Here is a 27,578-nt window from a genome sequence, read left to right as displayed (position 1 = left end):
GGGCCGAGTCAACGACCGAGTGCCCGGATCCGCAGTTTTGCAAGAAGCCGATCGGCGCGTCCACAATGACACTGGCTATCGTTCTCGGAGTCTGGTAAGTGCGCAAGACCGTGGCCTGCTAATGCCTTCAACTTACATTGTCCGCAGCATTCCGCTTGTCGCAGCCGTCTCCGTCTTTATTTGGCTCCATTTCAGAAATAAGAAGAAGCAGCGGATGGAGGACCTGAATGATCCCCACAAGTCGTTGGATTTCGGATTGGAGGGAGGCCGTGCCAAAGGGTCGCGCAAGAGCCTCATTAGCAGGGAGAAGGAAACAGGCCAATCTCGATTCAACCGCCAACAAATGTCGATGGATATGAACCTGTCCAGCCCGTACCTGCTCCCGCCTGAGGTGCACAACTCGCGCGAATCCCTCAATTCTCTGGCCAAAACGCTCCACCCCCACGAGGATCCCTACCGGCCCGGGCAGTTCGGCGGAAGTGACGTTGGGTCGATCCGCTCATTCTCCAAAGGACATGAGGCCGCTTCGGTGTACACTCGGTCAAGCAGCCGCGCGGATGCCGCGCAGATGTCTCCCGGGGGCTACGGTTCTCCTTCCCGACAGAATTCCATCCCTATGTCGCCTCTTATGCCGCCTGAGCCGAGCCACATGAAACCAGATCAGTCAGCGTCAGACCCGACTCTCATGCCGCCAAGCGCCCCTCCGATGGGGCCTCTACCGCCTATTGGAACCGCGACTGCAGGATCGCCTCGGAGCCAGGATGAAGACCTTGCCATTGGAACTGCTATCCAAGAACCGCCCGCCGTTGCACAAAAGTCGCCCGGTATGCCTCCGCCATCGCCTATGCAGCCAAGCCCGGCCGATTCGGGTGTGGCTGTGGATTACGATGCTGTCGATAACCCGTTCGAGAAGCCGGTGGCCCAGGAAGTTCCCACTCCGACTGAATCCCAGACCGTGAGCCTTGGTCTTACTTCTCACCCCCAGCCTCAGCGGGCATCCATCCGGTCTTCCACATCATCATACGACAGCCGGACGACGAGCCCACCGCCGAACAAGCATACCTCTATGTCCGCGCCCATCATCGAAGAACCGGAGCCTCTTGATTACTATGATTTTGACTTTGCGGACATGCCAGAAATGCCGCGGGACCAGCGCTCCCCTTCGCCGGCGAACCCCAGTGGCCAACTCGACGTGGATGAGCCAAGAGGCCGGAACATGCAGAGAACCTCCCAAATGTTTGAGCAACAGAGTGCGGCCCGTCAGAGCGGTCTGGGGGTCCCTAACCAGGATAACCGCCGTCTCTCCGTTGGCTTCCGCCCGCTCCCGCCTGATGAAATCATGGAATCCGAGGACCCCGAATACAGGGCGAACCGTATCCGCTCCTTCTACAAGGAGTACTTTGAAGATGTTCTGAGGCCAGAGGACAGGCCGCCGATGCCGCCGATGCCCCTGATGACACAACAGCAGCGACAGCAACAACAACAGCCGCCCCACCCGCAACAACGGCCACAAGGGCAACAGCCTTCCCAACACCAACATCATCAAAGTAACACGAGCTACTACGAGGATTACGACGCAGGCTATGCCCAGGATGCCCCGTATTTCGATCCTGCCAGCAACTCATTCGTTATGCCTTACGCACAACCCGTATCTCGCAGGGCTATGACACCCCCGCCCTCAGGCCAGAGATTCCCGGGGCCGAGGGGACCGCCGCGGGTGTCCCACGGTTCTCAAGCCGGTATGAGGTTCCCGCCGAACATGCGGGGTCCTCCCCGACCGGGCTCGTCTGTGTCTAACCAGTTGGGTGGCCCCTCTCGCCCAGGATCATCGGCGTCAGGCCCCTATGGCCGGGTCCGTGCCGGATCCGCCATGTCGGGGAGCCGTTCCGGCAGCCGCTTTGGCGGACCCCGGAAGCCGATGCCTCCTCCTGCTGACCTCCCTACGCTCCCCACCCCATCCAAGCTTACAGACGACTCATTTGCCATCTTCAACGCCGCTGATTTCGCGCCGCCCGAGGGGTTTGCGGAGCGGGCCCGTGGTCGCTCTCAAAGTCCTTCCGGGGAGCGTCGCCCTTACAGGATGCCTGTGCCGGCGCACTCGCCCTTGGTGGACACCGTTGAAGAGCTGCCCGCGCTACCGAGCCCGTAAGTTGCTGTCGTGTATTTTGCTTCTCGTCGAGCCCTTGCTAACACCACAACAGTCACCTTCTCCGGAAGTCTAGCACCTTCACAGGCCTTGACTTTGCTCCGCCCCGCAAGTTCACTGACGGTGACAACCAAAGCGATGCCGGTTCGATCCGGAGCAACCGTAGCGGACTCTCGGCTGCGCACGCCAACGCCATTCGCGCTGGTGCGGGACGCGTCAGCAGGCTCCCTGGTGACCAAGTCTTCACACAAGCGGCTATGGGCAAGACGCTCAAGCCGGCATGGGGCATGCGTGATTAGAATTGCCACTTCATCACTCTTCACGTTTTAATCACGATCGTTCGAATGGGTTGGCTGGCCGGCCATCCGCTGTTTCTTATTCCTGTGGCCAGCCTTCAAAGGGTCTTATGGCATACAGCTGGTGTCATGTCACGTCAACATATCATTGCAGCATGTCTCGGGCGTCATCATAACAATCGCTTGTTCTTTTTTTCCCTCTGGTCACTTCGTTTCTTTCGGACAGCAAAAGAGCAGGCGGTCGGGCAAGCAAGCCCTTCCTGTTTAAGCCTCATGGCTACATACGCACCTGAGCATGATGACCTCGCTCTCGAATACAGCATCTATCCAGTCATGTATGTTCTGTCGTGTCGGTCTGTACATACAAGGTATTACAAAGCATGGCCATTTTCTTGTTGACGGTTCGGTGGTCGATCGCATTTACAGACAGCTATCTTTATAGACGGAGAGGAGAATTGGGGTTTCGGTTTGGGTAATGCTATTCAATTGAACTTTATTGGCTCAACAGCGTTCTTTCTGGCATGCATGCCCTACTTGGTGGCCTGGTACGCAACTCATGAAACGGGCATCCATCAACGTGCTCCGTATGTTCAGTCATCGAACACGATCGCCGCCTTAATGGCCGTCTTGTTCCGGATGCTCTCGAGTGCCTCGCCAAACTGCTCGAGCTTGAACACCTTGTTGACGATGCCCTTGGTCTTTATCTTGCCCGAGTCGAGGTACTCGACCGTTTGTGCTATTCCCATCGGTTAGTCCTGGCGTGTGCATGTATGTACATGCAAATCCGGAAGGGGTAGCCGGAGGGCGGGGGCAACGTACGGAACATATAGACCTCGGAGAACGATCCGATGATCCGGAGCTCGTCCCCGAAGATCTTGGACGGCGGCCAGGTGACCCGCGCCGCTTTGGCGTACACACTGCCAGGTGAGGAACAACCCGTTAGCTTAGTACAGGACTTTATGGGGTGGTGGGATAAGATGGGAGGAACGAACCCATAAACAACCAATGTCCCGCCCCTCCGACAGTAGTTGATAGCGTCCTCCAGGATCCGCACCGAACCCGTCGCCTCGACCACGATGTCGAACCCGTGCGGGTTGTCCCGCTTGATCTGTTCGAACTGGGCCGCGGGGTCGTCCCGCGACAGCTCCACGTAGGTGTCGGCCGCGTCCAGCTGCTTGGCTAGCTCCATCTTGAGACCCCCGGGCGCGGCGAGGGTGAGGTTGGTCACGCCGTTTTGGCGGAGGAGTTGTGCGAGCATCTGCGTTGAGGGGAAGTTAATAAATCGGTTGGGTACCTAGGTAGGAAGGTTAAGTTTGGGGGGGGGGGGGGTACCAGTCCGGTTGGCCCTGCGCCAAACATCAAAACGCTGGACCCCAGCCGCGGACGGATCCTGTCGAGGCCGTGGGCGGCGCAGGATGCCGGCTCGATCAGGGTCGCTTCGATGTCGGTGAGGTTGTGGATTTGGAAGACCTTGGCTTGCGGGTAGGCGCAATACTCGGCGAAACCTCCCGGCAGGTTGATACCGTGGCCGGTCCACTGGGGCAAGATTAGTATGGGAACGGGTTGCCTATATTGTGGTTGACTGGGTATGAATCCAGCGGAGACGTACGTTCTCACAAAGCAATCCTTCGCCACGGCGGCAGTAGAAGCAGTGACTGCATAGTTCCGAGTTGTCCGCCGCAACGCGGTCGCCGACCTTGAAGCCCGTGACCTTGGGGCCAACGGCGGCGACGACACCAACGGTCTCATGACCCGGGATAAGCGGGAACTCGGCAATAAACTCTCCCTCATGGATATGCTAGGAGAAGTATGTTAGCTGCTCTGTTGCTAGACCTTGCCGAGAGCAACATAGATTACCAAGTCTGCATGGGAGTTAGACTAAATTCTAGAACGGCTAGTGTAAGACAAGTTGCCATACCTGTTCCGCACACACCGCAGGCTTTCACCTTGACGAGGACGTCATCCTCACGCAGCACGGGAAGAGGTACGTTGACGATTTCGAAATCCTCGGGCTTGTTGTACCTACATAGTGTGTTAAAACATAAAGGTCTTCACAACTAGCCATAATATTCAAGCATTGAGGGTGACTCTGCTAGCCAGGCCATTAAACTCACCTCAACGCCTTCATCTCCTGAGGAAGCTTCGAGAGGGAGCCCATCTTGGTGTTGAGGGGTTGCCAAGTAATGGTTTGTGCAAGTGATGGGATGGGTTGACGCTAGCTAATAAGGACTAAGACCATCTTGAGCCCATGGGAGTATGGGAGGGAAAAGGGGGCCATGTTATACTAAGTCCCAAACAAAGACAGCGGCAACAGTAGCCGAGGAAGTTCCTTGATTGTAGCAACAACACAAACACCCCAAACCTCAAGAGTCAAGGATCGACCTGGGCTGACTGTTGACCACCACCACCTGACCCACTCTCTTGTCTCAACTTGGCTTCTCCCCGCGCTGTCATATCCTATGTGACTATCCAGATTGGTGGGGCTCGGCGTTGTTGAATAGGTTTCCTGGTTTGACATTAACCGAGTGGAGCAACTCCTTCGCCTTAGAAGGCGTTGACAAAGCAATTCAGTTTCAAGAAACTGATAGGCTGACTCGAGCATGACTGATTCAAATTGCCCGCAACATCAGCAATGGGCATAGGGATCACAGTTGGACCTCAGCATCAACATCGACTCGATTCGCAACATTCTAGCACTGGCCGAGTGCGTTCAGCTGAACGATAAAAACCCCTCGGATTGTTCGTAAACTCATCAATTCCGGCGACCGGCCCGTCGCTTACAGTACCACGAGCAATCGAGTGAGAGCAAAAATCGTATTGACCGCAAATGATGACCCTGAATGCAGAAGTTTTCCGAATGATCTCTAACCACCAACTCCACACGCAAACCACTCACGGTCCTGGCGAGTAGGTGCATTACCGATCGACCCTATTGCTCTCTGAGACGTAGAGTACATGTCGTGCCATGCCGTTAGGGCGTTGCTAGTGCTATCCGCTTACGACGGAGGGGCAGCGTCCTCACCACGGCCACGGCCACGGCCGAAACCACCACGGCTATTGAAAAATCTAAGTCAGCAAACCGAACCAAAGTACCGTGCCCCGCATAGCTTCACCACCAGGCCGACTTACAACTGAGGAGCAAAGTCGCTCGGCGCACCGCCCTCCTTGCCCTCACCAGCATCCCGGCGCCTGTAGCCGCCCTCACGGTCACCACGGTCACCGCCACGGCCACGGCCGCCGCCGAACCTCCGCTCACCGCGCTCCTCGCCCAGCATGCCGCGGGGCGGGGCGTGGGACCGCTGCTGCTTGATGTGGGTAGCCGGGACGATCTCGGCGGGGAGGTGCAGCCACTCCCGGAGGTAGTCGAGACCCTCGGGGGTCAGGGTGTAGTAGTAGTATTGCCACGAGAACTGGGTCTTGACGTAGCCGCGCGAGGTCAGGGACTGGCAAGCCTTGATGACGTACAGGTTGCGGATGCCGGTCTCGTGGGTGGTCTCATAGCTGCAAGGAGGAATGAATTAGCATCGATGGGTCTTATCGAGGACGAGTGTTCGGGGTCGTGATGTTGAATGTCGCGTATCGAGGTTGCAACGCAGCATTTCGATCGAGGAAATTCCGAGGTGGTTGTTTGATGGATTCGGGTGGACCTACTTCTTCGCAGCGACCATCACGCCCTCACGGAAGAGGTACTGTCTCGAATGTTAGCTTTATCTTCTCGCATGATTGATGGCACCCCGTTCGCCTAGAAAATGCCCATCTCCGCCCCTCTAGGTCGAACAAGAACAAAAAGTCGCATACCTCGTGGATCGCCTTGCGATCGGACTTGGGAATAAGCATCTTGGCGGTTAGACCGGTGTCGACACAATTAAGGATCTTGGTCTGGGAAAGTGTCGGCGATGGGGAGTCGAGCTCTTCACAAAATTCAAGACCGCAGTGATTTGTGGGCTGGCGGCGCCGAAATTCCAATCTGGTAGTAGGGCTCGGGATTAGCGGGGCGCACGGCCACAAAGCCTCTTGGCAGCTGATAATCCTGGCGCAGCTAAAGACCCCACCGATGTGGCTGGTGCATTTGAAGCTTGTCCAGCAACCCGGACGGCTTAGTCATCTTATCATGCGCCATGCCGACACGGAGTGGAAGTTCATCGTTAATCGGCGGCTTTCCAACCCTCGACCTCACCGTATCTACTACACGTATCACACCACTCCGGGCACAACCTGCGTTTAGGATCAAAATGGCGGCGAGTAAAATAAACGTGCTCATCACCAGTTTCGCTGGAACTGGCCTCCCTCCGACCCTCTCTCTTGCTTTGCCACCAGCAACGCCCATCACCACCCTCCTCGACGAACTCGACAGCCGGCTGCCCCCATCCGCCACTACCTCAAACACCCGCCTCTTCCTAACAACTCTCTCCAACCGCTCCATCCCGCTGACCTCCACTCTGCCCATCTCCCACTACCTCCCCACCACCGAAGACCATTCCACCCGCCACCTCCAAAATGCCACCACAAACAACATCCTCTCCCTACGTCTCTCAGCCGCCCTACCCGGCGGCAAGGGCGGTTTCGGCTCACAACTCCGGGCGGCGGGCGGGCGCATGTCGAAGCGCAAGAAGGGGGCGGGGGGCGCGGAGGAGCATGGGTCGTCGCGCAACCTGGACGGGCGGCGGCTGCGCACGGTGACGGAGGCCAAGGCGCTGGCCGAGTACCTGGCCATCAAGCCCGAGATGGAGCGGCGCGAGAAGGAGAAGCGCCGCCAGCGCTGGCAGGAGATCGTCGAGACCACGGAGCGCCGCCAGGACGAGATCAAGTACGGCAGCCGCCAGGTCGGGCTGGATGGGAAGTGGGTGGAGGATAAGGAGGAGGCGGGCGAGAGGACGCGTGAGGCCGTGTTGGAGGTGATGCGGAAGGGGGTGTATCGTGATAATTTAGTTGGGGAGCGGGGTGCTGGGGGGAGTGGGTCATCGGCGGATGAAGAAGGGGAGGATGATGAGGTTATGCAAGATGGGGACGGGGAGGGGAGTGGTAGTTCGAAGGCGACCACTCCTCCTTCGGATCTGGAACCGGCGGCTGATGTCAAGGGAAAGGGAAAGGAGAAAGAGAAGGATGTTGTGAAGACGAATGGTAATGGAAACGGAAAGGGGCAGGCGAGGAAGTTTCTTGGGTTTGATGAGGATGATGAGTTTATGAGCTCGTCTGATGAGAGCGAAGGCGGAGGAGTGGAGGCGTAAGGGGGAATCAGAGATGGCTGGTTGTGGTTGTATTAATGTTGTGCCGGTTATGTACTCTTGGTAAAGCGTTATGGTGGCGTTTGGGGATTCTGGAACGGTTTACAGAAATGTTGATACCAATCACTTTGCGTTTGCAATCTGAAGCACCACAATTCTTTCCTCCCGTTCTCACCCACCCCTTGTCACCGCGTAAGCGTACAAGCAGAGTACCCCAACTCTATGCATTCCCCTGACTACTGTGAGTCTAATGTAACATGGTCCAGTTTTGATGCGTTCTCCCACCGTATCCCCCTTCACAGCATTCCTTTACTGGTCCAGACGGACCGGGAAGTTACCAGCTTCTGTAAGTGTGTTAGTGTCGTTTATCCCTTATCACGACAACAACACAGGGTGCTGGAAGCATACCTCTCTGCGCATCCCACCGCTCATACCATCCACTGGGGCAGAGTGACCGGTAAGCGAGCCAGAACTACACGTGCCAGTTGGTTTAGCATCTGTATTCCAAAGTATGCCCCTCAGGGACACCTCAAGCACCGGGGCAGACGGGCTAACCTGGCGGCAGGGGGCGAAGTCCTCGCCCTTGGCGATGATGCACTTGTGGTAGTCGACGTAGTTCTGCCAGCAGTGCTTGGTCTGGTTGACGTTCGGGAAGCGGGCGTCGACACCTAGGGAGTAGAGACGTTCGTTAGATCGACGTGCACTCGTCATATCGGCCCCATTGCCCCTCTCTTCGTCCAAGTCCAGTGCGCCCCCCCTCTTCCTCCCCAATTCGTTCCCAAAACGGCCAATTCGGATTCAACTCGGGGCATCTGCAAAATAAGAACGGCGGTGCATACCAGCTGCCAAAAGTGTTAGTAACGGGTTCCGCATGATCAAGCCGAGATTAGGCCATGGTTTTTTTGCCGAGGGAATTTGCGGCGTTGGAGAGCTCTCAATCATACCTGTGACGAACTTGAAGGGCTTGGTAACGCGGTCGTCGTCGGACATGTTGGGCGAATCTAGGAGCTGACGGGGCGAGGCAGCTTCAATGGGGCGGGCGAATTGATTGACGGAGTCGTCGTCGTGGGAATTGGCCAGAGCTTGGGAGTGGTGAGGTCAGGCCAGGGCACTTTCGGCTGCGGGAGTCCACAGCATGACTCACAGGGAATTGGTTGGCAAGCCGCAAAAGGCCGATGAGTTACCTGATTTCTTTGTAGCCAAGGCTTGGCTGGGCTCACAAGCCAAACAAATCGTGCTGTTTTTTATGGGGACAAGCTGTGCAAGGACCCAAGCTCCTCTCTCCCGTGGTCGCTAAATCGTGACGCCAACTTCCCGAAGCTTTCGGAAACCCCCCCCCCCAAAACGGGCTGCTGCGCAACCACAGTTTTCCCTCAGAGGAACATCTCCGCTCACCCATCACCCAAAATGTATGCCACCCGGGCTCTGCGGATGTTCCGCCCTACGGCTCGCATGATGCGGCCGGTGCCGGTAAGTAGTCCTTGCGCCAGTTTATTCAATTGCACCGAAACTGACCCGGCACATTTGATAGAAGGAGGAGCAGTCTGGTACGTGAAGTCATATATTGACGGCAACCCCGACGGCATCATTGGTAGTGCGATTGCGATGGAATTGAGTAGCTAGGAAAGACTGACACGGATGCTGTCGGCTGGTAGCGCACACTGTTTCGCAGCGTCTCCGCCGCCTTAAGCGGATCCCGCCCGAGTTGTGGCCTCTTGGTGAGGATGCCCCGCGATGCGTCCCTACCATTTTTAAGCGGCTTGATATTTATGAATTCCATAGGCGTTGTCGTTTCGTTTGCCGTCTCGGCCGCCGTTTACTCGAGCCTTCGCCACTTCATGACCGACAAGACCATCCGCCTCAAGAGGCAAAACCGGCTCGCCGATGCGCATCACGGGCCGTCCCATGATGCCCACGAGGAAGGTCACCAGGAGGGCCAGAAGGCAGAGCACTCCTAAAAGAGGATGTGTGCGACTAGGCATGGTGGACGGTTGGACCGTTAGATTTAGACGGCCGGAACTTGTATACGAAGACAGATCGAGCTGAAGGTGCCGGGAAGTGACTCAGGCTCGGCGTGTGTCAATACTGTCCAAGACGTGAGAACAAACATGCATTTCCTTGATCCGCAATGGTCTTTCTGAAGCAACTCCCAACGCCGCAGCTATGCAATTCCTTGGTATCGACTTGAACCCTGGGTCTTAGACTCGCGGAACCTTCACATAACCGTACGCTATCTATTCGTGAACGTTATCGGCACAAGCCATCATTCCGGCTTCGGCCCAGCAACATCCAGCCCCTCTAGCCCCTGCATCGGGTCGTCGGGCCTCGCGTTTTGGGCCTGGTCTGTTGCGAGCCTGTCCTCCTCACTGACAGCATTCTCGGCCAGCCACCCTTCCTATACCGAGAAGTCAATACCAGTCCTATCCAAAACTATAAAAATAAACCAAAAAAGAGGAAGTAAAAGAACCAGAAAGAAAAAGGGACGAACCTGCTCCCAGACAGCGGTCTTCCCACCCAACACCTGGCCCGCGCTCTTCGGTGCCTTGGCCGCCGACACCTTGATCACCCGCCCGAACAGCTCAGCCTGGTCCATATTGTCGATGGCCTCCTTGGCGTCCTCGACGTCCTCGAACTCAACATAGGCGAACCCGCGGTGGGGCTCCGTGGCCGCCGTGCTGGGGTTCTCGTTCTTGGGCAGCGAGACGTCGGCGATCTCGCCAAACGGCAGGAAGGCCTCCTGCAGCGTTGTCTTGGTCACGGCCGGGGCGAGCCCGCCGACGTAGACGGTGGATTTCCAGCGGGAGGTGTCTGCCATTTTTGGAAAGGTTATTTTATGGTCCGATGAGCAGGGATGGCTTTGGTGTCTGGCAAGTTGGGCGGGTGACAAACTCGTCCGGTCTTCTCTGGTGGTAGTATTCTGGTTCACGGCCGGTCGGATCGTCGTCTTGTTCAGCGCCGTTCAAAAGTGCTGTATTGTTGGGAGGCCTGTCTATTCTGCCGTCTGAGAATGAGATTCACTGGTTGTTGAAGAAGATGGATATCACGTGCTTTTGCAGATATCAAAGCATTGAATGCAACTTGTGAGAAGCTGATGCCCCGCCTGCCGCCCAAACCCGACTGCTAAATTCACTGCTTGGCTGTGCGATCTATCTTGGATACGTCATACTCGACTTTGGCTGGGACAAAACCACATTTCTTGATTGAATTGATTTTTCACAAAAAGAAAACACGATTTATGACCAATGAATGTAGAGGTCCAACCCTGTTATTTAGTGACAGTTATTGTTGTTCGTGGTTGAGGAGCGAAAACGTGCGGTTGTTCGAACAAGTGACACAGGGTTAGGGTATTTCTCTCATATGGTTGCTGTCGCTTGGTCACTTGTGGTTAGACAGCGGCCAAATTTCTGGGGCGCATCCCCTGAAGACGCATTGCTTTGCCTTGCCCTGGCATCGAGGCAATCTGGCAACAGGCCGCACCGATCCCGACTCACACCCGAACTGCACCGCACCACTCACCCTGCGCCCTCACGGCTCGACGCTTGATGCGGTAGGGACACTGGTGCTTAATCTCCTTTTTGACCCAATTGTTCCGTTTACCTTCCCGATAATTCGAATAACTACCAACAACCCCCACTTAACGTACCACCGCCCTCGACTTCTCCCCAAGCCGATCTCCATCCGACGCCCGCCATGGTTCGGTTGAGAGAGATCCCGCGGACGGCGGCCTTCGCCTGGTCGTCCGGCCCGAACCCATTATTGGTTACAGGTACACGGTCCGGTGCAGTCGATGCCGACTTCTCAGACGAGACCAAGCTCGAGCTATGGGAACTCAACCTCGACGCTCTGGATCAAGGCCTGGAGCTACAACCGGTAGCCAGCATCAGCACCGAGTCCAGGTACGCGCATCGCATGGTTGGGCATGGTCTCAACGCTAACACGATAAAAGGTTTTACGACATAGCATGGGGCGCCCCCAGCGACGAGCACCCGCGGGGTGTGGTTGCCGGCGCAATGGAGGACGGCTCGCTACAGTTGTGGGATGCCGCGAAGCTTCTTGCTGGCGAGGAGGCAGTCATGTCGCGCGACACCAAGCACACCGGGCCGATCAAAGCCCTCCAGTTCAACCCTCTGCGACCGCAAGTGCTCGCCACCGCTGGCTCGAAGGGCGAGCTGTTTGTTTGGGATACCAACGACACTTCGACCGCTTTCCGACTCGGCACCGCTGCCGCTCACGACATCGACTGCGTGGCCTGGAACCGGAAAGTCTCCAATATTTTGGCGACGGGCAGCGCCGGCGGTTTTGTGACGGTGTGGGATCTGAAGACGAAGAAGGCCTCGTTGACCTTGAACAATAACCGCAAGCCGGTCAGCGCGATCGCTTGGGACCCGACCAACTCCACCAACCTCCTGACCGCCACGTCCGACGACAACACCCCTCTCATTCTGTTATGGAACCTCAGGAACTCGCAGGCGCCCGAAAAGACCCTACAAGGTCACGATCAGGGCATCCTGTCATTGTCGTGGTGCCAGCAGGACCCGGGCCTGCTCATCTCCTGCGGTAAGGACAACAGGACCCTTGTATGGAACCCGCAGACTGGGGAGCGATACGGCGAGTTTCCGGAGGCCACCAACTGGACCTTCTTGACGCGCTTCAACCCCGGCAACCCCAACCTCGTGGCTACGGCCTCGTTCGACGGTAAAATCACCGTTCAGACGTTGCAGAACACGAATGCCTCCGTCGCGCCCGCCGCGCAAACTAACACGGACGACGATGACTTCTTCGCTAAGGCTCCCACTGAGCTTCAGGGGGCGTCATTCTCGCTCACAAGGGCGCCGATCTGGTTCGAGCGGCCCGTCGGTGTTTCTTTCGGGTACGGCGGCAAGCTTATCACCTTTAAAAAGAATGACACGCCGGCCGGCCAACCCAGGTCATCAAAGATTCAGATATCGAGCTTCTCTGTCGACTCCGACATTGGCTCCGCCACCGAGAAGTTCGAGGAGGCATACAAGCGAGGAGATATCGGCGCCATCTGCGACTCCAATGCCGCTGACGCCCAGACGGAGGAAGAGAAGGCTGACTGGCAGGTGCTGAAGGCGTTGAGCGAGTCGGACGGGCGCACCAAGATTCTTGAGTATCTCGGATTCGCTAAGGACGATGAAGCCTCCACCTCACCCGAAGAGACGGAGGTCGCCGAGCCCAAAGAAGAACCGAAGGAGACAGGGCTGGCCCCGCCGCAACCCAACGGTGACGACGCAAAGAAGAAGCACAAGCGTGTGACCAGCATGTGGGGCGATCTTGATGAGGGTGATGATTTCTTGTCTGACCTCACTCCTGCCAAGGGAGCCAAGACAGACCAGCCCTTCCAGCTCTTGGGCGAAGGCAACACGACCGAGGACCGAGTAACCAAGGCTATCATCCTCGGTAACTTTGAGAAGGCTGTCGATATTTGCCTGAAGGAGGACCGGGTCGCCGATGCCTTCATCCTCGCCAACTGTGGCGGAAAGGAACTTGTGGACAAGGTGCAAACTTCCTACCTCGCTCAGAAGAAGGGCACCCCGAGCTACCTGCGGCTTATCAACTCGGTCATCGGCAAGAATCTTTGGGATGTCGTGTACAATGCAGACCTCGGCAATTGGAAGGAGACCATGGTCACGCTCTGCACCTTCGCTGAGCCATCTGAGTTCCCCGACCTCTGCGAAGCCCTCGGCGACCGCATCTATGAGTCTGGCTCGAGGCAGGATGCCTCCTTCTGCTATCTCGTGGGCTCCAAGCTCGAGAAGGTAGTGGATATCTGGGTTGTTGAGCTGCAGGAAGCGGAACAGGCCGGGCTCCAGGAGGCTAGCAACGATTCCACCTTCTCGATTCACGCGAGGTCACTGCAGCACTTCATTGAGAAGGTCACCGTCTTCCGCCACGTCATCAAGTTCGCGGACGACGAGAAGGAGCTTACCGAAGGCTGGAAGCTCGGATCATTATACGACAAGTATACCCAGTACGCGGATATTGTCGCCGCCCACGGCCAGTTGGCTGTTGCCCAGAGATACCTAGACCTCCTCCCGACCAAGTTCCCCGCCGCCGAAGTGGCCAGGAACCGCGTCCGGCTCGCTACCCAGAAGGTGGCCCCTCAGGCTCCCCAGGTCGCCCAACGCCAAACCGGCCCCATCTCTCGCGCGGCCTCCCGTGGGCCGACACCGATGGGCTACCAGCAGCCAGCATCTATCCCTCCGGTTGGCCCCAGCCACACCAACCCCTACGCGCCGCCAGCTCCAGTCCAGCCCGCTGCGTCGTCGTCGAATCCGTACGCGCCTTCAACCACATCCCAATTTACACCCGCCGGAGCCTCCCCGTATGCGCCAGCCGGGTATGCCCCTCCCCACCCGGCACCTGGAGGATATGGCCCCCCTCAAACCTTCACCCAGCCAGGAGCGCCGGCCCCCCCGCCTCCGAGAAACACCGGTCCTCCACCCAAGATTCACAAGGACCCGGGCAGCTGGAATGATGTGCCTATGGTCACAAGACCTCCAGTCCGCAAGACCACACCAAGCGTGGCACCTATCACTGCACCCTTCGGCGCCCAGGCAGGCTTGCAAAGCCCTCTGCCCACCGGGCCTTATCAGCGGGGCGCGCCCACTCCTCCGCCCCCGCCTCCAAAAGGATCGGCACCCCCTCGCAGCGTGACATCGCCGCCTGTTGGGCCGCCGCCGGCGGGACCTTATGGTGCGCGGCCGGCTTCGGTGACGTCGAACACCCCGAGCCCTTACGCACCTCCACCGGCGGCTGCTGCCGCCGGGTTGCCGTCTCCGATGGTCCCTCCGCCCGCTGGACGGACTGCATCTCCATACAACGCTCCTCCTGCCGGCCCCCCGCCTTCCAATCGATACGCACCCGCACCGTCTGCGCAGCCATATGGCCAGGGGCCCACCCCTACCCCGCTAGCGCCTCCCCCGGCGAACCCGTATGCGCCGGCGCCGGCGGCTCAGCAGCCCATGGCACCTCCTCCCCAACAGTACACGGCGCCGCCGCCTCAGGCGTCCCGGCCACCAGTCGGCCCCCCTCCAATGTCGGGACCTCCCCCGGCTGCCGGTGGACCCCCGCCCGCGGCCAGAGCGGCCCCGCCGCAGCAGACCCCGCCCCCGCCCCGCGCGGCGGCGACTCCACCAGCGGCACGACACCCGGCGGGCGACCGGTCGCACATTCCGCCCGACGCCCAGCGCATGGTCGAGCTCCTGAGCCAGGACATGCAGCGGGTGGCGTCCAAGGCGCCGGCGACGTTCGCGCCGCAGGTCAAGGACACGCAGAAGCGGCTGGGTCTGCTGTTCGACCACCTCAACAACGGGGAACTGGTCCGCCCTGACACGGTCGAGCAGCTGACGGCGATTGCGGAGGCGATCGCTGGTAAGAATTACGATGCTGCGTCCAAGGGGCAGATGGAGATCTTTAGGGATAAGGTCGAGGAGTGTGGCCAGTGGATGGTAAGTTACCCTGGTTGCCGTTGTTGTTGTTCCTAATTATCTGAGTGGTATGCTAACGTTGTGGTGTTGTAGGTTGGACTGAAGAGGCTGATTAGCATGAGCAAGGCTACGCCGTGATTGTGTTCAGGGGTGGTAGGTTTGGGGAGCAGGTGTTAAGCGGTTGTTGTGTTTATGGTTAGGATTAGAATGTAGCCAGGCAAAGAGAAAATTCTGTTGATAGATTTATGACTTGGGGTCCTGAATGGTTGAGTTCTTAGTCAAACAGCATTTTTTGCCTGTGTGTCCTGTGTTGGCATGCTCAGGGAGTGTGCAGTTATTTTGCAGGGGGTTGTTGTCCTTCCAGCTGCTCAGCCAACCCGAACCCTTCGTCCTCAACATAAATTCCGTCGAGCTCCGATAAGATAAAGAGCTGGGACCCTTCTGGATGCGACAACTCATCAACGCCTCCACAGGGTTGCTTCAACACTTTGTCCACTGAGCGAGCTCGACGTCACAAGGGGCACTCGTCGCCCAACGATTCATAAATTACGCCAACCTCCAACCACAAACCACATACTAACACACCCACACAGACGCTCGACGAGAAAGATAGGCAAACAATGACGGAACTGTTGACATCGGACGAGGAGGCTGCCGCGGCACGTGCTGCTGAGCAGGCGCGACAACGCAAGGCTCGTCGCGAGGCAAAGATCAAGGCCGGCGCCGAGAACAGGTTGAACAGGATCACCGGCTTGGGAGGCGGTGTTCCGAGAGGTGGGCTTACTCCCAACAACTTTTGCCGAGATACCCTATCCAACCGACAACTAACCATCCCGTTGTTCCCCAGACCCCGCGCCAGCCCCGGCAGCCTCGAAGACGGCGACGGCGACGACAACACCAAGCGCTCCAGTCAGTACCGCTGCCGCCCAACATGCCGACCCCGATGAAGTCGACATCTCGGAACACTTCTACCAGCCCCAAACCACCGCGCGCGTGCCACCCCCCGACAGCAACCTCTCCGACACCCAGCTCCGCCAAATGATGCTCGGCTTCGACCAGCCCGGCACAGCCACCCCTCCCATGCCCGGCATGCCCGGCATGCCCTCTCCACCCCCCGGCATGGAAGACGACCCGATGATGCGCATGATGATGCAAATGCTCGGCGGCGGCGGCAACAACCCCTTCGGCGGCGGCATGCCCGGCATGCCCTTCCCCCCGTCCACCACCCCCGGCAGCGGCGCCCAACCCTTCCCCCCCCAGCCCCAACAATCTGCCACCAACCGGCACGCGACCCTCTGGCGGCTCCTGCACGCGCTCATCGCGCTCGCGCTGGGGCTCTACATCGCCGTGTACACGCCCTTCACAGGCAGCAAGCTCTCGCGGGACAGCGCGGCGGCAGCCGCCGCCGGGTCGGCCGAGGCGCGCGCCGACTTCGGCGCCTCCCCCTCCCAGAACTACTTCTGGGCGTTTGCGACCGCCGAGGCGCTCCTGCTGGGCACACGCCACTTTGTGGCGGACCGCGGCCGTAGCCGGCTGCAGGCGGCGGCCGCGGGCGGGAGTGGCATGCTGGGTATGGCGGTTGGGTTCTTGCCGGCGGGGTTGCGGAGTAAGGTGGAGTTGGCGATGCGGTATGGCGAGGTGCTGGGCTCGGTGAGGGCGGATGTGCTGGTTTGTGTGTTTGTGTTGGGCGTGGCGGCGTGGGTGAGGGGTTAGGTTTATCGATAAATAAATAGTAATTAGCTGGTTGCGCGGGTTGAAGGGGGGATAGAATGAGCTTTTGGTTTTGATGTGTGGGGTGTGAGGATTTGCTGCTTGTTGTGTGTGTGTGAGTGTATGATGAGGATGTTTAAGGGGGTTTCGTGTCGGCCATGCCTCTCGTGAACTTACTTGGTTGCCTTTGACGACTTAGATCAACCAGGCTAGCATGGTCCCATACAACTACTCCCTTGATCATACCCAAGTTGTATATGCGTCGTATCACAGTGGGACCTTTACCGAGTTAAAAAGTAGAGCCATATTCAGAACCGTACGCTTACCCCTCGACACACACCCCGTTGTCAGGGACCAACCCGAAACAACCGTAGAAGACACCCCCTTCGCTTAGTTAGAAACCAGTAATTTAGAACCACGACATGTAACTAGCTCGAAACGGTTGGCCACGATCGAGGCTTCAGCGAGCTATCCTCTATCCAGGCTTTCAAAGTCACCGAGGGTTTTCGTAGCCAGCTACCTTCTCCCGATTATATCGGGAATTTAGTCGGGAAGTTTTATACCTTTTTTTGTTAACAAAAAAACGACCCTTCACTGCTGCTGCTACGTTCATCATTACAACACAAGCCCACCTGGCACACTGATGATGTTCTTCTCCCTTTCCGTCTCGACAACATCGTCAACAGCACTGCCCTCTAGAAGGAACCTATACTTTCCGCCCACACGCCATTCGCAGGAAGGAAGCTACGGTAAGCCAGCCGGCTGTATAGAGTTCCCTAGTCTAGTATGTACCCAGCCAACAGAACAAGTATATGATGTGACACGATGACCGCGGCCAAACCCACCAAAACACCACAAACAGGCACCACACTAAACTAGACCAGACCAGACCAGGCCATATCGCACCGCACCAAACCGACCAGAACAACACGCCAAGTCCAATCTTCAAAAGGCTATATATGCACAATCACTCCGCCACCCATCCGCTCCAAACCAAGCTGGCCAGACCAGGCCAGGCCAGGCCACCAGAGAGCCCACGCCAAAGTCCCATTCCAGAACCGAGCCCATGCCAATAGTTACCCATATCCCACCAGCACTAACACCCACATCCACATGGTATATGTATCTAGTAAGTATAGCGGGCAAAAAGACCGAGAACGACGGACGATGAACACCATAAAAACGCGGTATAGCCCAGAAAGCCCATGCATAAAAAGGTAGGTATCTACGCAGAACCGAAAAGGGTGTTTGTTTCAAAAAAGAAAACAGAAAAAAAAAAAACGGGTGAGAACCGGGCAAAATGTAAAGCGCAGATGCAAAACCCCCATCCCATGGCCCAGTTCAGTCCAGTCCAGTCCAGTCCATTTTGCCCGTCCATCCATTCATCCTTTCACCCATGCATCCCGTCCAGCCATCCAACCCAGACCTGGCCCAGCAAAAAAAAAAAAAAAAAAGAAACGGATACGATGCTTAGTAAAATCGCCCCCTTCAGGACACACACACTTTCTCGCTCGGTGTTCACATCAACATGGCGCCCGCCCCCTGAATCTGTTACTGTCACCCTTTTACTTGTGTCTGGGTCGGAGTCACCGCCGGGTTTTGGGCCTTGCCCTGTTCCGGGCACTCAGGTGAAGTAGTAGAAGAAGCCTGAGTCTCCCCTGAAACCAGGCTCTGTGCTTGTGCTTGCTGTGCCTGCGCCTTGGTCGGAGTAGCCGTAGGGGTAACCGTAGCCGGAGTCTCAGTGGTCCCATTCGGGGTGGCAGCATCTCCAAGCAAATATGCATCCAGCTTTCTCTTGAGTACCTCGGAGCGTACGGGCTTGGCCAGGTAGTCGTCCATGCCGGCGGCGAGGCACTTCTCGCGGTCACCCTGGATGGCGGACGCGGTCATGGCGATGACGAGGATGCGGCGCACCGACTCGAGCTCGTCGTCGCGCAGCAGCTTGGTGGCCTCGTAGCCGTCAAGAACGGGCATCTGCACGTCCATCAGAATGATGTGGTACGGTGTGCCCTTGCGTGCCTTGTCGCGCAGACCCTCGACCGCCTTGAGCCCGTTGTCGTACGTGTCCACGTTGGGGTACCCGAGGCGCTGCATGTACTGCAGCGCGATGCGGGCGTTGATGACGTTGTCCTCGGCAATGCAGATGCGGAGCTCGGACTTTGGGATCTTGGAAAGGTCGGGGGTCGCGGGGGTCGGGGGGGTCACGGGGGTTGCGACGGTAGCGGCGGCGGCGTTGATGGGGGAGGCGAGATCCTTGACCAAGATGGCGCTTGGTTGTCTGGCGGGATAAGGCTTGACGGGTTCCGGGAGGGTGTCGGGCGGCGCAAGTTGTTCGTCGCCAGCTACGACCTCCGGCCGGGCCTTGTCAAAGGTAACAGTGAACCAGGCGGTGGTGCCGAGGTGTTCTTGGCTTTCGAGACGGATCGTGCCTTGCATCATCGTCTCGATGAGCGATTTGCAGATGCTTAGGCCGAGGCCGCTACCGCCGTACTTGCGCGCCGTGCTCGCGTCCGCTTGGCTGAATGGCTGAAAGAGGTTCTCGAGCTGCTGTGCTGAGATCCCAATGCCCGTGTCTTTGACCCAGAATGTCAGCGTCGCGTTCTCTTTCGTCTCCTTGTCGATGCGGGCGCCGATAGTGATGGATCCATCTTCAGTGAACTTGAGGCTGTTCCCAATAAGATTACCTAGAACCTGATGAAGACGGATTGGGTCACCATAGATGAGCATGGGCGGCAGGTTAATATCTTGGATGATCTTGACGTTCTTCTTTGACGTCTTTTCCCTGTTGCTGTACGAAACCGCCCGGACGACCTCGCGCACCATCTCCTCAGGGTTGAATGCGATGATGTATAGTTTCATCTTGTCGGCTTCCATTCTCGAAAAGTCGAGAATGTCGTTGATGACCGTTAACAGTAGGTCGGCCGAGACTCTAATGGAGTCGGCCATCTCCAACTGCTCTTTGTTGAGGTTACTGTCTCTCAGCAGCTCGGAATTGCCGATCACACCGTTCAGCGGTGTGCGCAACTCGTGAGACACATTGGCCAAGAAGATGGACTTTGCCTTCGTCGCATCTTCAGCAAGCTTGACGTTGCGGATAGCCTCGGCCTCGGCCTTCTTCGCCTTGGCTTCGGCCTCGATCGCCGCCGCCAAAGCCCGTTTCTGAATTTCAACCATGGAGATGTTCTCTGCCGAAACCTTCTCGACCGCTTTCATGGCGAGCGCATTGGAATAGCTGATGCCAATCTGGTTGCTGAGAAGCTGCAGGACGCTAACGTTGCGGTCCGTAAACGACCCGGCGGTGCCTTCGAGATAGAGGACGCCGAACAGTGGCTTCGACCCGTGGCAAATGGGAATGGCGATGACAGCCTTGCTTCCCGGGTTCCGCTGCAGCCAGAGTTCGCCGACGTTGCCGAACCGCTCGTCGTTGAGGAGATCCTGGAGAAAGACGGCCTCGCGGAAACGGGTGCAGTAGAGCACGACGTTCTCGGCGACGAGATCGGTCACGCTGAGTTGGATGCCCGGCATGTGCGGTTCAGCGCCCTTCTCGGGGTCGCCGCTGGCGACGACACACCAGTCGGTGCTCCCTTCGTCCTGCACTACGATGGCAGCGTGCGTGGCAGACCCACTGCATGTTTGAAGAATCACATCGCACATGGTCTTGAGGAGCAAGTCGACCCTGAGCACCGAGGAGATAACCTGGGAAGACGTCAGGATTGCGTGCAGGTCGATCATATCGAGGGCAGGCAACCCGGCGCCGGCCTCGGGCTGCATTGAACCCCGCCAGGCTGTCATGCGCTCGCCTTTCAGGGCGGCCACGGTAGACTGCTGGGCATCGTCGGTGCCGTTTTCATCGACATTCCGATACTGGGCAGTTGCAGCGTCGCCCGAAAAGTCGGTCTGCACCCCTTGGTCGAGAGTGCGTGGGTTCCGCATGGCCCGTTGGAGGAGAATGCTGTGGTCGCTCTCAATGCGGTCTGCGACGCCCGTGGCTCCGAGCTGGCGGAACAAGGAGACGGCATCACGTAGCGCGGAGCGGGCGGAGCGCCGCGCGGTGTTTCTGATGAAGATATTGGCCATCAAGTAATTCCCGAGTGCTTCCTCGAAAGTGAAGTTGTGCTCCGAGGCATGATCCAGCGCCTCTTCGTACTGTCGGATGGCGATGCCGTGGTTGCCGAGCATCTCGGAAACTGATGCGTCTAGCAGCTTCGACCAAGCGAGATAGTTGACGTTGTCGACAACCTGCCAATCCTTGATCCGCTTGCTGAGCTCCTCCACCTTCCGGACTTCTTCATTAACGTGATCCTTGAGGCCCTCTGCCCCCGGGGAGAGGGGGTCTCCTAGCCGGCGGAGCACGGCGCCGGCCAAAGCCAAGCCATAGAAAAGCATCGTCACCCTGGTATTTCGAGCCGACCACAAAAGATGCGCCTTTTCCTGGCAGGCCTTACCGAGTTCAATCGCCTGGTCGTAGTGGCCGTAGAGGAAAAGGGGAACAATCTCCATGGTTTCGTAGATCAGCAACGACCGACCGCCATTGTCGGTGTTGGCCGCGAGCCAGTTCTTGTAAGTGAGGGTGTCATGGTGTTCGTCGCTCATGACCTCGAGGGGGTTCGCGGACCGCGTCTTGCCTTGTAGCGCACGGCAGACTTGTCTGACGGCAATGAGGAGCGTACCGCCGCGCGTATCGAGATGCCAATTGGGAATCTCTTCGCAGCCATATTGGCAGAACGCTTCCAAATCGGCGCAGTTGTCGCTAGCATAGAACTTCAGCTGAGCAGAGAGCGCAAAGCTGAGAATGGTTGTTGTCCTATCCCCGGCGGCTAGGGTGTAGTCTACCATCCCTTCCATTTGCCCGACGGATACGTCGATGGGGTCTTGGACATGACCGACAAAGTTGGCATAGATCATGTAGCCCCGCGATATAGAGAACGGGTCGCGAGATTTGTCCAGGAGCTCGAGGCATATGCTCGCCAGCTGGGCCGCGAGCTTGGCGTCGTTAAACCGAGACAAGGCAATGATGGACATGTATAGGAAGCCCATGCCGGACTGAGGGTAGAACCCTCGGTCGAAGTGCGTCTCCGTCATCAGCAAAGCCAGTTGGTAGAAGACAGTGCAGTCAGTCCACCATCCGGTGCTCGTCGTCTCCGCCAGCACCGCGCCAACGGAGGACAGCATCGGGTCCAGGGTGGTGGGCGGGTTCAGTACCAGTTGGCGATCCGTTGTCCGAATCTTCTCGGCCAGACGCTCGAAATGCTCATCGCACTTCTCCATGGTTGGGCAGTCATCGACGACCACATCGAGGGCGGCCAAGCACTGCTTTAGGGAGAACAGGGCTTGGTTTGAATCGCCACTCTGGGAGAGTATCCTCGATTGTAGCACCCATGCGGGGGCCTTGTCGAGGTCCGTCCTGGCGTGGTCGAAAATTGTCCGCAGGAGCACGCCAGCGGCACTCTGATGGCCCATAAATAAATAGCACTCGGCGGCTTGCAAGTAGATCTGGAGGGTCTCGTCGTACGACACGTCCTCGGCGCTCTCATCCCAGGGATTCGACTGTAGTAGGGCGACAGCGTTGCTGAAGTATTTGGCGGCCGTGGGACGTGCGCCGCTCTCGGTCGCCTCATGCGCGCGCTCAAAGAGTAGGTTCCGGAAGGCTCGCCGATGCGGGATCCTTTTTTTGATCATGTCAACTGACTCGCAGATGTGAGAGGCGGCGTTATCCTTCAGGCTCGCGTTAATCGAGTAGTGCTTGAGAAGTACCCGAGCGATGGCGAAGTGCATCCACCGGGCGTTGCACTCTTTGAGAGCCGCGGCGGCTTGGATATAACGGTCGTGCGCGAAGCGGAAATGGTCGTCCCGGTCGCAAGGAATGATGATGAAAGCTTGGATGGCGGCCTCGAGACCCGCGACAACGTCCACCTCGCAAGAAGCGGCAACCAGCGGCTCGCCCACGTCCTCTGCGTGGTCATCCACGTACCGCTGCCCGCTCATAAGCTTGCAGATCAGATCAAAGGAAAATGTCTGACCAAGCAAGGCGGCCCATGCAAGAATGGTCCTGGAAGCCGCTGGCAGCTCGCTTAGGCGGCGGGTGATAAAGGCGGTGTCAAGAACGTCATAGTCTTGCTCCCCTTGGAATTGATCGAATAGCTTATCCAGGTCATATTTCCAATGGCCGGCGATGTAATCGTACCAGATGCATTTTTTCCGGTAGCCCGCGCTGAGCATTTCTCGCATGTAGAAAGGGTTTCCGGCCGTCTTGGATTGGATGACCAAGGCCAGAGGGAGGACTCTTTCCTTGGGCAGTGAGAGTGTTGCAGAAACATAGCGGACTATGTCCTCCTCGCCAAGCGGCGCGAGCGTGATCTTGGTAGTTCTCGGACCGCCGCCCTTGGGGAAGTCGTCGGACTTGGGCGGAGTCAATAACTTGCGCACCGTCTCGGGAGCGATGTCCTCCGGGCGGTATGTTATAACGAGCATCAGTTTTAACCTGACGCTGATAATCTGGCTGATGAGCTCCAGGGACTCATCGTCTGCGTATTGTAAATCATCCAGGCAGAAGCAGATGAACTTGTGTTGGGTAAACACCCTCAGCACCTCGAGGAAGGTGTTCATGAGCCGGTTGGTCTTTGTAGAGGCGCCGGCACGGAGGAAATCCCGCGAACTCGGCGCGGCCGAGCCGGACGACGCTCGTAAGGTGGAAGGAGTGGACACGGAGGATGTATCTGGGGAGGAACTTCGCCTCTTGAAGTTGGGTCTAGAAGGTTGGTTATTGGAGGAACGTGCGACCGGTGACTCGGCTGGCGGGGGCGGGAGGAGGAATTCCGGGAGGTCTAGGGTTTTGTGCAGCATTGGCCAAACCGGCTGGACGTAATGCCTCAGGGACTGATGAAAGGCCGTTTCTGTGTTCCTTTCGCCCTGTACCTGGCGGAATAGCGAGGAGAGAAGCTTCAGCAGAGGTCCAAAAGGCGTCCGCCTCGCCCGGTCGAACTTAGCTGTCGCGCAGTAGCCTCGTCTCCGGGCATCGGGAAGAACAGACTGGACCAGGCAGCTCTTGCCGAGCCCACCGGCTCCTTCTACCAGGACGATCTCGCAATGGCCTTGTCTCCTAAACTTGGCCGAGCCGAGTTGACGAGCCAAACTGGCAGACGAAGAATCCGTCACCACAGTGGCGCCATGGCGCGAAGGTTCCGAATTAGGGCCATCAGCTGCATGATTGCTGTCGAGAAAGGAATGTCTGTCCCATGCGCGGGGGGCCCGATGGCCGCCCGATAGAGTCGAGACGCCCGAGGACATGGTCGACAGGGATGTATCCGCCGAGTCGGAAACTATCGGCGGAGACTGTTGCGATCCCGATTTCGACTTGTTGTCCGCCTGCGGGATGGACGTGCTGTGGCGGTTTGTCCCACCGGCCGAGCTTCCGCCTTCGCTAGAGCCGTCGGCGGCGTCGTTGAGATCGGTACCAAGGCTCGATGCGTCGGAATTTCGGGCTGTGCTGCCGTTTTGGGTCAAGAAGTGGTTTTTAGCGACCCTCTCGATGAGTTTCACAAACTCGGCCCGTTCCTGCTCTCGGCCCAGCATGCCCGTCGGCAGCCTGAATGAGGATGAGACGTCCCTGGAACCTATCGGCCAGTCGCGTAGCGCCTCGGAATCACCATCGCTGAGCATCTTTTGCACGGCCACAAGGTCGTAGCGGAGACCGCCGGCCGAATGATACCTGTCGGCGACGTTCTTGGCGGTACACTTTTGAATGATGCGGCCGACAACCTCGGGGACGTCCATGCGTATCGCAGTGACGATCGGTATCCTCCTGGCTGAGCACAGCCTGGACGATGTCCAGTGGTGAGTCTCCCTGGAACACGAGCTGCTGTGTCAAGAGACTCCAGCACAAGATACCGAGCGAGTAGATGTCGGTCCGGGTGTCCGGCTCGGCCGGCATTCGCCCCGTTTGCTCGGGGCTGATGTACTGTAGTTTGTGCTTGACGCCGACCGCCTTAGAAAAGGCGGACCATCCCGTGCTCGTCAGGCCGTGCTCGAAGGATCGGAGCCCCGACCCGAACGACACTAGCTTGACCTTGTTGGTTTCGATATTGTAATGAAAGGCGTCCCCGCGGATCTCGCCGTGGACGATTCCCTGCCCGTGATGAACGATCTCTAAACACTGGGCTGCACCAATGGCGAAATCTAGAAAGTTTTGCAGGCTTATGGGAGGCGCTAGCCTGGGGGTGACCTTCCGCCGCGGTTCCCACCGGTCGCTGTCTCTTTTGGCAAAGTAAAAGGCGGGTCCAAAATCCAGGAGTTTTACCAGAGAATTCGGGCCAGGATCCTCGTAGATGGCAACAATGATGGGACCTCGGTCGCCGGGGGCCGACGGCAACCGCATCACATCCAGTGGCTTCACCATGCGCTCCCCTTTCGGGTCGACGCTGGAGACTAGGCTCTTGGAGATGTAAAAGGCCCTCTCTTCGCGGAGAACGTGGTACGACACCCTTGCGACCACGTGCTGCTCGATGACGGGGGCATCGGAGCTAGTCGAGCGGTCCGAGACGGACTCGGCCTCTGACGAGGAAACATAGGAACGATGGTCTGAAGAGGACGCTCGGCTGGAGGGAGGATAAATTGGACGCGATAAGCGGGTTGGGTTGTGTGATAGGGCGCGTGCGACGGGATGGCATTTGCGCCGGACGGGCGTGTCGAGTGAGGCGAGACGAACCGCGTGCCATAGACTTGCCAGTTGTCATAGGTCGAGTGGAAGGGTTGCCGGGTATCGTCCCAAGTGTATCCTGCGATCTGGCGCAGCCGTTCGAGGATGTCGGCCGGGGATTCGATTAGCTGGTCGTCGGGCGGCCAGCCTGAGGCGGCGGCGGCGGAGTCCATGTCGTCGCGGAGGGACGGACCGGGGGGAGGAGGAGGGCGGGGAGGAGGGGAGGATGGGAGTACCTCAGGGATCCGCGGGTCTCAAGTATCGAAGGCTGGCCGGGCGGGAGTCAACGTTGAGCCTGTCATGTTCTAACGCTGTTACTGGTGGTGGTTGGTGATGATGACAACCATCACTCGCACACTGGAGACTCGAGTCGTTGCGAGGGCAAAACGGAGATTCGGCAAGCGGGGGCGTTGGCAAGTGGCAGCACTCTCAGAGCGGGTCCCCGAGCCTCGCTTGGGACTCTCCAAATTTTGCGGGTGCCGTGTTCCGGATGCTTTCCGGGACCCGTCTTTGTCAACTGTCAACCTAGCCGGGGTGTGGAGGGTTTCCTCCGGAGGGCAAAAAAGATCGGAAGAAAAAAAAAGATTAACACCACTCGTCGGTGGAATGTTGGCGCTTGCCTGGGAGATCCGTTTGTGGTGGTGGTTTTCGTTTGTGGCGCGACGGAGGCGAGTTGCCTTACGGAGAGTATTGTGCGCGCAGCGGTCGTTGCCGTTCTTCCGGAGTGCAGCAGTTGCCTTACCTAACTGCGTCGTGGCGGCGGCGGACCGCGAGTCAAGTCTTTTGGAGCTCAAGTCGCCGTCCAAACAGAGCAATAGCGCAGTCTCAAAAGAGGTGTGGCCCGCAGCAGTTTTACATTAGGGCCGTTGCAGAGCCCGTGGGGATGGCACAACGGGTGGGGGGGAAGGGCGGGGGTACCTATCTTGTGGTGCAGGTGAGTTGGTCAGGAGGAACTGTGCGCCCCAAAACGGCCGAGGACGATGCGGCGACAGGCGGCAAATCAATAGTACCTAGGGGAAGCAAATGCTTTGGCGGGCGCGGGGAGGAATGCAAGACGGATCCGTCAGCGCGAACAACTCCTAGGTATCTACGAGTTTACCACGAACATGGCCTTGCAAGGTCGAGTAGCTGTCTGAGACATGCGACGGTTACGGCTCACCGCAAAAAGTGTCGAGTCTCCATGTAGGGACAGAGGTGCATTAAATACAGGCCAGCGCAGTACCAGCAACCTTGGCGCCCAATACCGCTCCCTCGTGTGCGCATTGGGTAACCCGCAATTATTTTCGAAAGTGGGCTTTTACATCGAAGAAGCGGTGGGATCTTCAAGCTTCCCCATTTCCTCAGCACCACCTACTAAAGTCGAGGCAGGGGCTGCCGTCACACTGCGTTGACCCTCTTTGGGTGTCAACCCTTCTTTCTTACTACCACGGATCCGGGTGCAGGGAGGCATGCTAACCTGGGTTTGTGCGGGACCCGGATTGAATTCCAGGTATTACTACTACCTACACTGACTATTTCTAGATACTACGGTCATTCCAAAAACGGCATATTCGCACACCAAATCCCCAGCTTCAACTTGTACAAACATAATAACGAAAAGGGTCATGGACCCTGGAAGCGCCATTTTTGGCAGAAAAGCGCCATTGACGTCACTGTTCTGGGCAAAAGCTTGCAGCCAATCCGGGCTTCGGTTACATCACGCCGCCTTCATGTTCACTGCAAGCCACACCGCACGGTTCACACGAAGGACGCAGAGGGGGGGAAAAGATCAATCCATCGCAAACCAACGATAACCAAAAACAGCATTGTTGCCAAGGAGATCACATTTGGTTTTCTTGCCCCCCGATATTGTATTATATTCTATCGCCCGGCGTAGGTCTTTTCTACCGGGCACGCGTGGCTGAAAAATCCTCTAGTATCTAGGTAGGTGTTAGCCCTGGCCGGCCGTGGGAGAACAGGTTTGGATAGCACTCTGGTCCTTCCGATGAGCCGTCCAACAAAGTTTGGGTTGTCCTCTTTTTCTTCAAATTGCCAAACGCACGGCTGTGGCGAAAA

At 57.8% G+C, this 27,578-nt stretch overlaps 10 protein-coding genes across 10 annotated transcripts; 5 read left to right on the top strand and 5 right to left on the bottom strand.

Moving 5' to 3' along the window:
* Positions 1-65: 65 nt before the first annotated feature.
* CHGG_07923 (uncharacterized protein) lies at positions 66-2,445 on the top strand (the record flags this gene model as incomplete). Its single annotated transcript, XM_001225578.1, has 3 exons — positions 66-94; positions 148-2,145; positions 2,202-2,445. The coding sequence occupies 3 exons, from the start codon at positions 66-68 to the stop codon at positions 2,443-2,445; spliced, it is 2,271 nt and encodes a 756-aa protein (XP_001225579.1).
* Positions 2,446-3,032: 587 nt separating this feature from the next.
* On the bottom strand, positions 3,033-4,600 carry CHGG_07922 (uncharacterized protein; the record flags this gene model as incomplete). The annotated part of the gene is made up of 7 exons (XM_001225577.1): positions 3,033-3,178; positions 3,262-3,359; positions 3,435-3,736; positions 3,808-3,978; positions 4,052-4,240; positions 4,389-4,464; positions 4,557-4,600. 7 exons carry the CDS (start codon positions 4,598-4,600, stop codon positions 3,033-3,035), a joined length of 1,026 nt encoding a protein of 341 aa, XP_001225578.1.
* An 838-nt stretch (positions 4,601-5,438) lies between these two features.
* Positions 5,439-6,279, bottom strand: CHGG_07921 (uncharacterized protein; the record flags this gene model as incomplete). The annotated part of the gene is made up of 4 exons (XM_001225576.1): positions 5,439-5,496; positions 5,572-5,943; positions 6,094-6,131; positions 6,241-6,279. The coding sequence occupies 4 exons, from the start codon at positions 6,277-6,279 to the stop codon at positions 5,439-5,441; spliced, it is 507 nt and encodes a 168-aa protein (XP_001225577.1).
* Positions 6,280-6,674: 395 nt separating this feature from the next.
* CHGG_07920 (uncharacterized protein) lies at positions 6,675-7,670 on the top strand (the record flags this gene model as incomplete). Its single annotated transcript, XM_001225575.1, has 1 exon — positions 6,675-7,670. The coding sequence occupies one exon, from the start codon at positions 6,675-6,677 to the stop codon at positions 7,668-7,670; it is 996 nt and encodes a 331-aa protein (XP_001225576.1).
* Positions 7,671-7,976: 306 nt separating this feature from the next.
* CHGG_07919 (uncharacterized protein) lies at positions 7,977-8,657 on the bottom strand (the record flags this gene model as incomplete). Its single annotated transcript, XM_001225574.1, has 4 exons — positions 7,977-8,011; positions 8,076-8,139; positions 8,223-8,335; positions 8,612-8,657. 4 exons carry the CDS (start codon positions 8,655-8,657, stop codon positions 7,977-7,979), a joined length of 258 nt encoding a protein of 85 aa, XP_001225575.1.
* A 417-nt stretch (positions 8,658-9,074) lies between these two features.
* On the top strand, positions 9,075-9,625 carry CHGG_07918 (uncharacterized protein; the record flags this gene model as incomplete). Its single annotated transcript, XM_001225573.1, has 3 exons — positions 9,075-9,137; positions 9,199-9,214; positions 9,450-9,625. 3 exons carry the CDS (start codon positions 9,075-9,077, stop codon positions 9,623-9,625), a joined length of 255 nt encoding a protein of 84 aa, XP_001225574.1.
* Positions 9,626-9,930: 305 nt separating this feature from the next.
* CHGG_07917 (uncharacterized protein) lies at positions 9,931-10,482 on the bottom strand (the record flags this gene model as incomplete). Its single annotated transcript, XM_001225572.1, has 2 exons — positions 9,931-10,062; positions 10,156-10,482. The coding sequence occupies 2 exons, from the start codon at positions 10,480-10,482 to the stop codon at positions 9,931-9,933; spliced, it is 459 nt and encodes a 152-aa protein (XP_001225573.1).
* Positions 10,483-11,357: 875 nt separating this feature from the next.
* On the top strand, positions 11,358-15,256 carry CHGG_07916 (uncharacterized protein; the record flags this gene model as incomplete). Its single annotated transcript, XM_001225571.1, has 3 exons — positions 11,358-11,563; positions 11,614-15,139; positions 15,212-15,256. The coding sequence occupies 3 exons, from the start codon at positions 11,358-11,360 to the stop codon at positions 15,254-15,256; spliced, it is 3,777 nt and encodes a 1,258-aa protein (XP_001225572.1).
* Positions 15,257-15,738: 482 nt separating this feature from the next.
* Positions 15,739-16,831, top strand: CHGG_07915 (uncharacterized protein; the record flags this gene model as incomplete). Its single annotated transcript, XM_001225570.1, has 2 exons — positions 15,739-15,892; positions 15,966-16,831. 2 exons carry the CDS (start codon positions 15,739-15,741, stop codon positions 16,829-16,831), a joined length of 1,020 nt encoding a protein of 339 aa, XP_001225571.1.
* A 1,554-nt stretch (positions 16,832-18,385) lies between these two features.
* CHGG_07914 (uncharacterized protein) lies at positions 18,386-25,696 on the bottom strand (the record flags this gene model as incomplete). Its single annotated transcript, XM_001225569.1, has 4 exons — positions 18,386-23,704; positions 23,864-24,644; positions 24,709-25,422; positions 25,533-25,696. 4 exons carry the CDS (start codon positions 25,694-25,696, stop codon positions 18,386-18,388), a joined length of 6,978 nt encoding a protein of 2,325 aa, XP_001225570.1.
* Positions 25,697-27,578: the final 1,882 nt, after the last annotated feature.

The sequence above is a fragment of the Chaetomium globosum genome, genomic scaffold (assembly GCF_000143365.1).
Source record: "Chaetomium globosum CBS 148.51 scaffold_5 genomic scaffold, whole genome shotgun sequence".
Taxonomy (NCBI): domain Eukaryota; kingdom Fungi; phylum Ascomycota; class Sordariomycetes; order Sordariales; family Chaetomiaceae; genus Chaetomium; species Chaetomium globosum.
The sequence above is the reverse complement of the archived record's forward strand: the minus strand, read 5'-3'. Positions and strand labels throughout refer to the sequence as shown.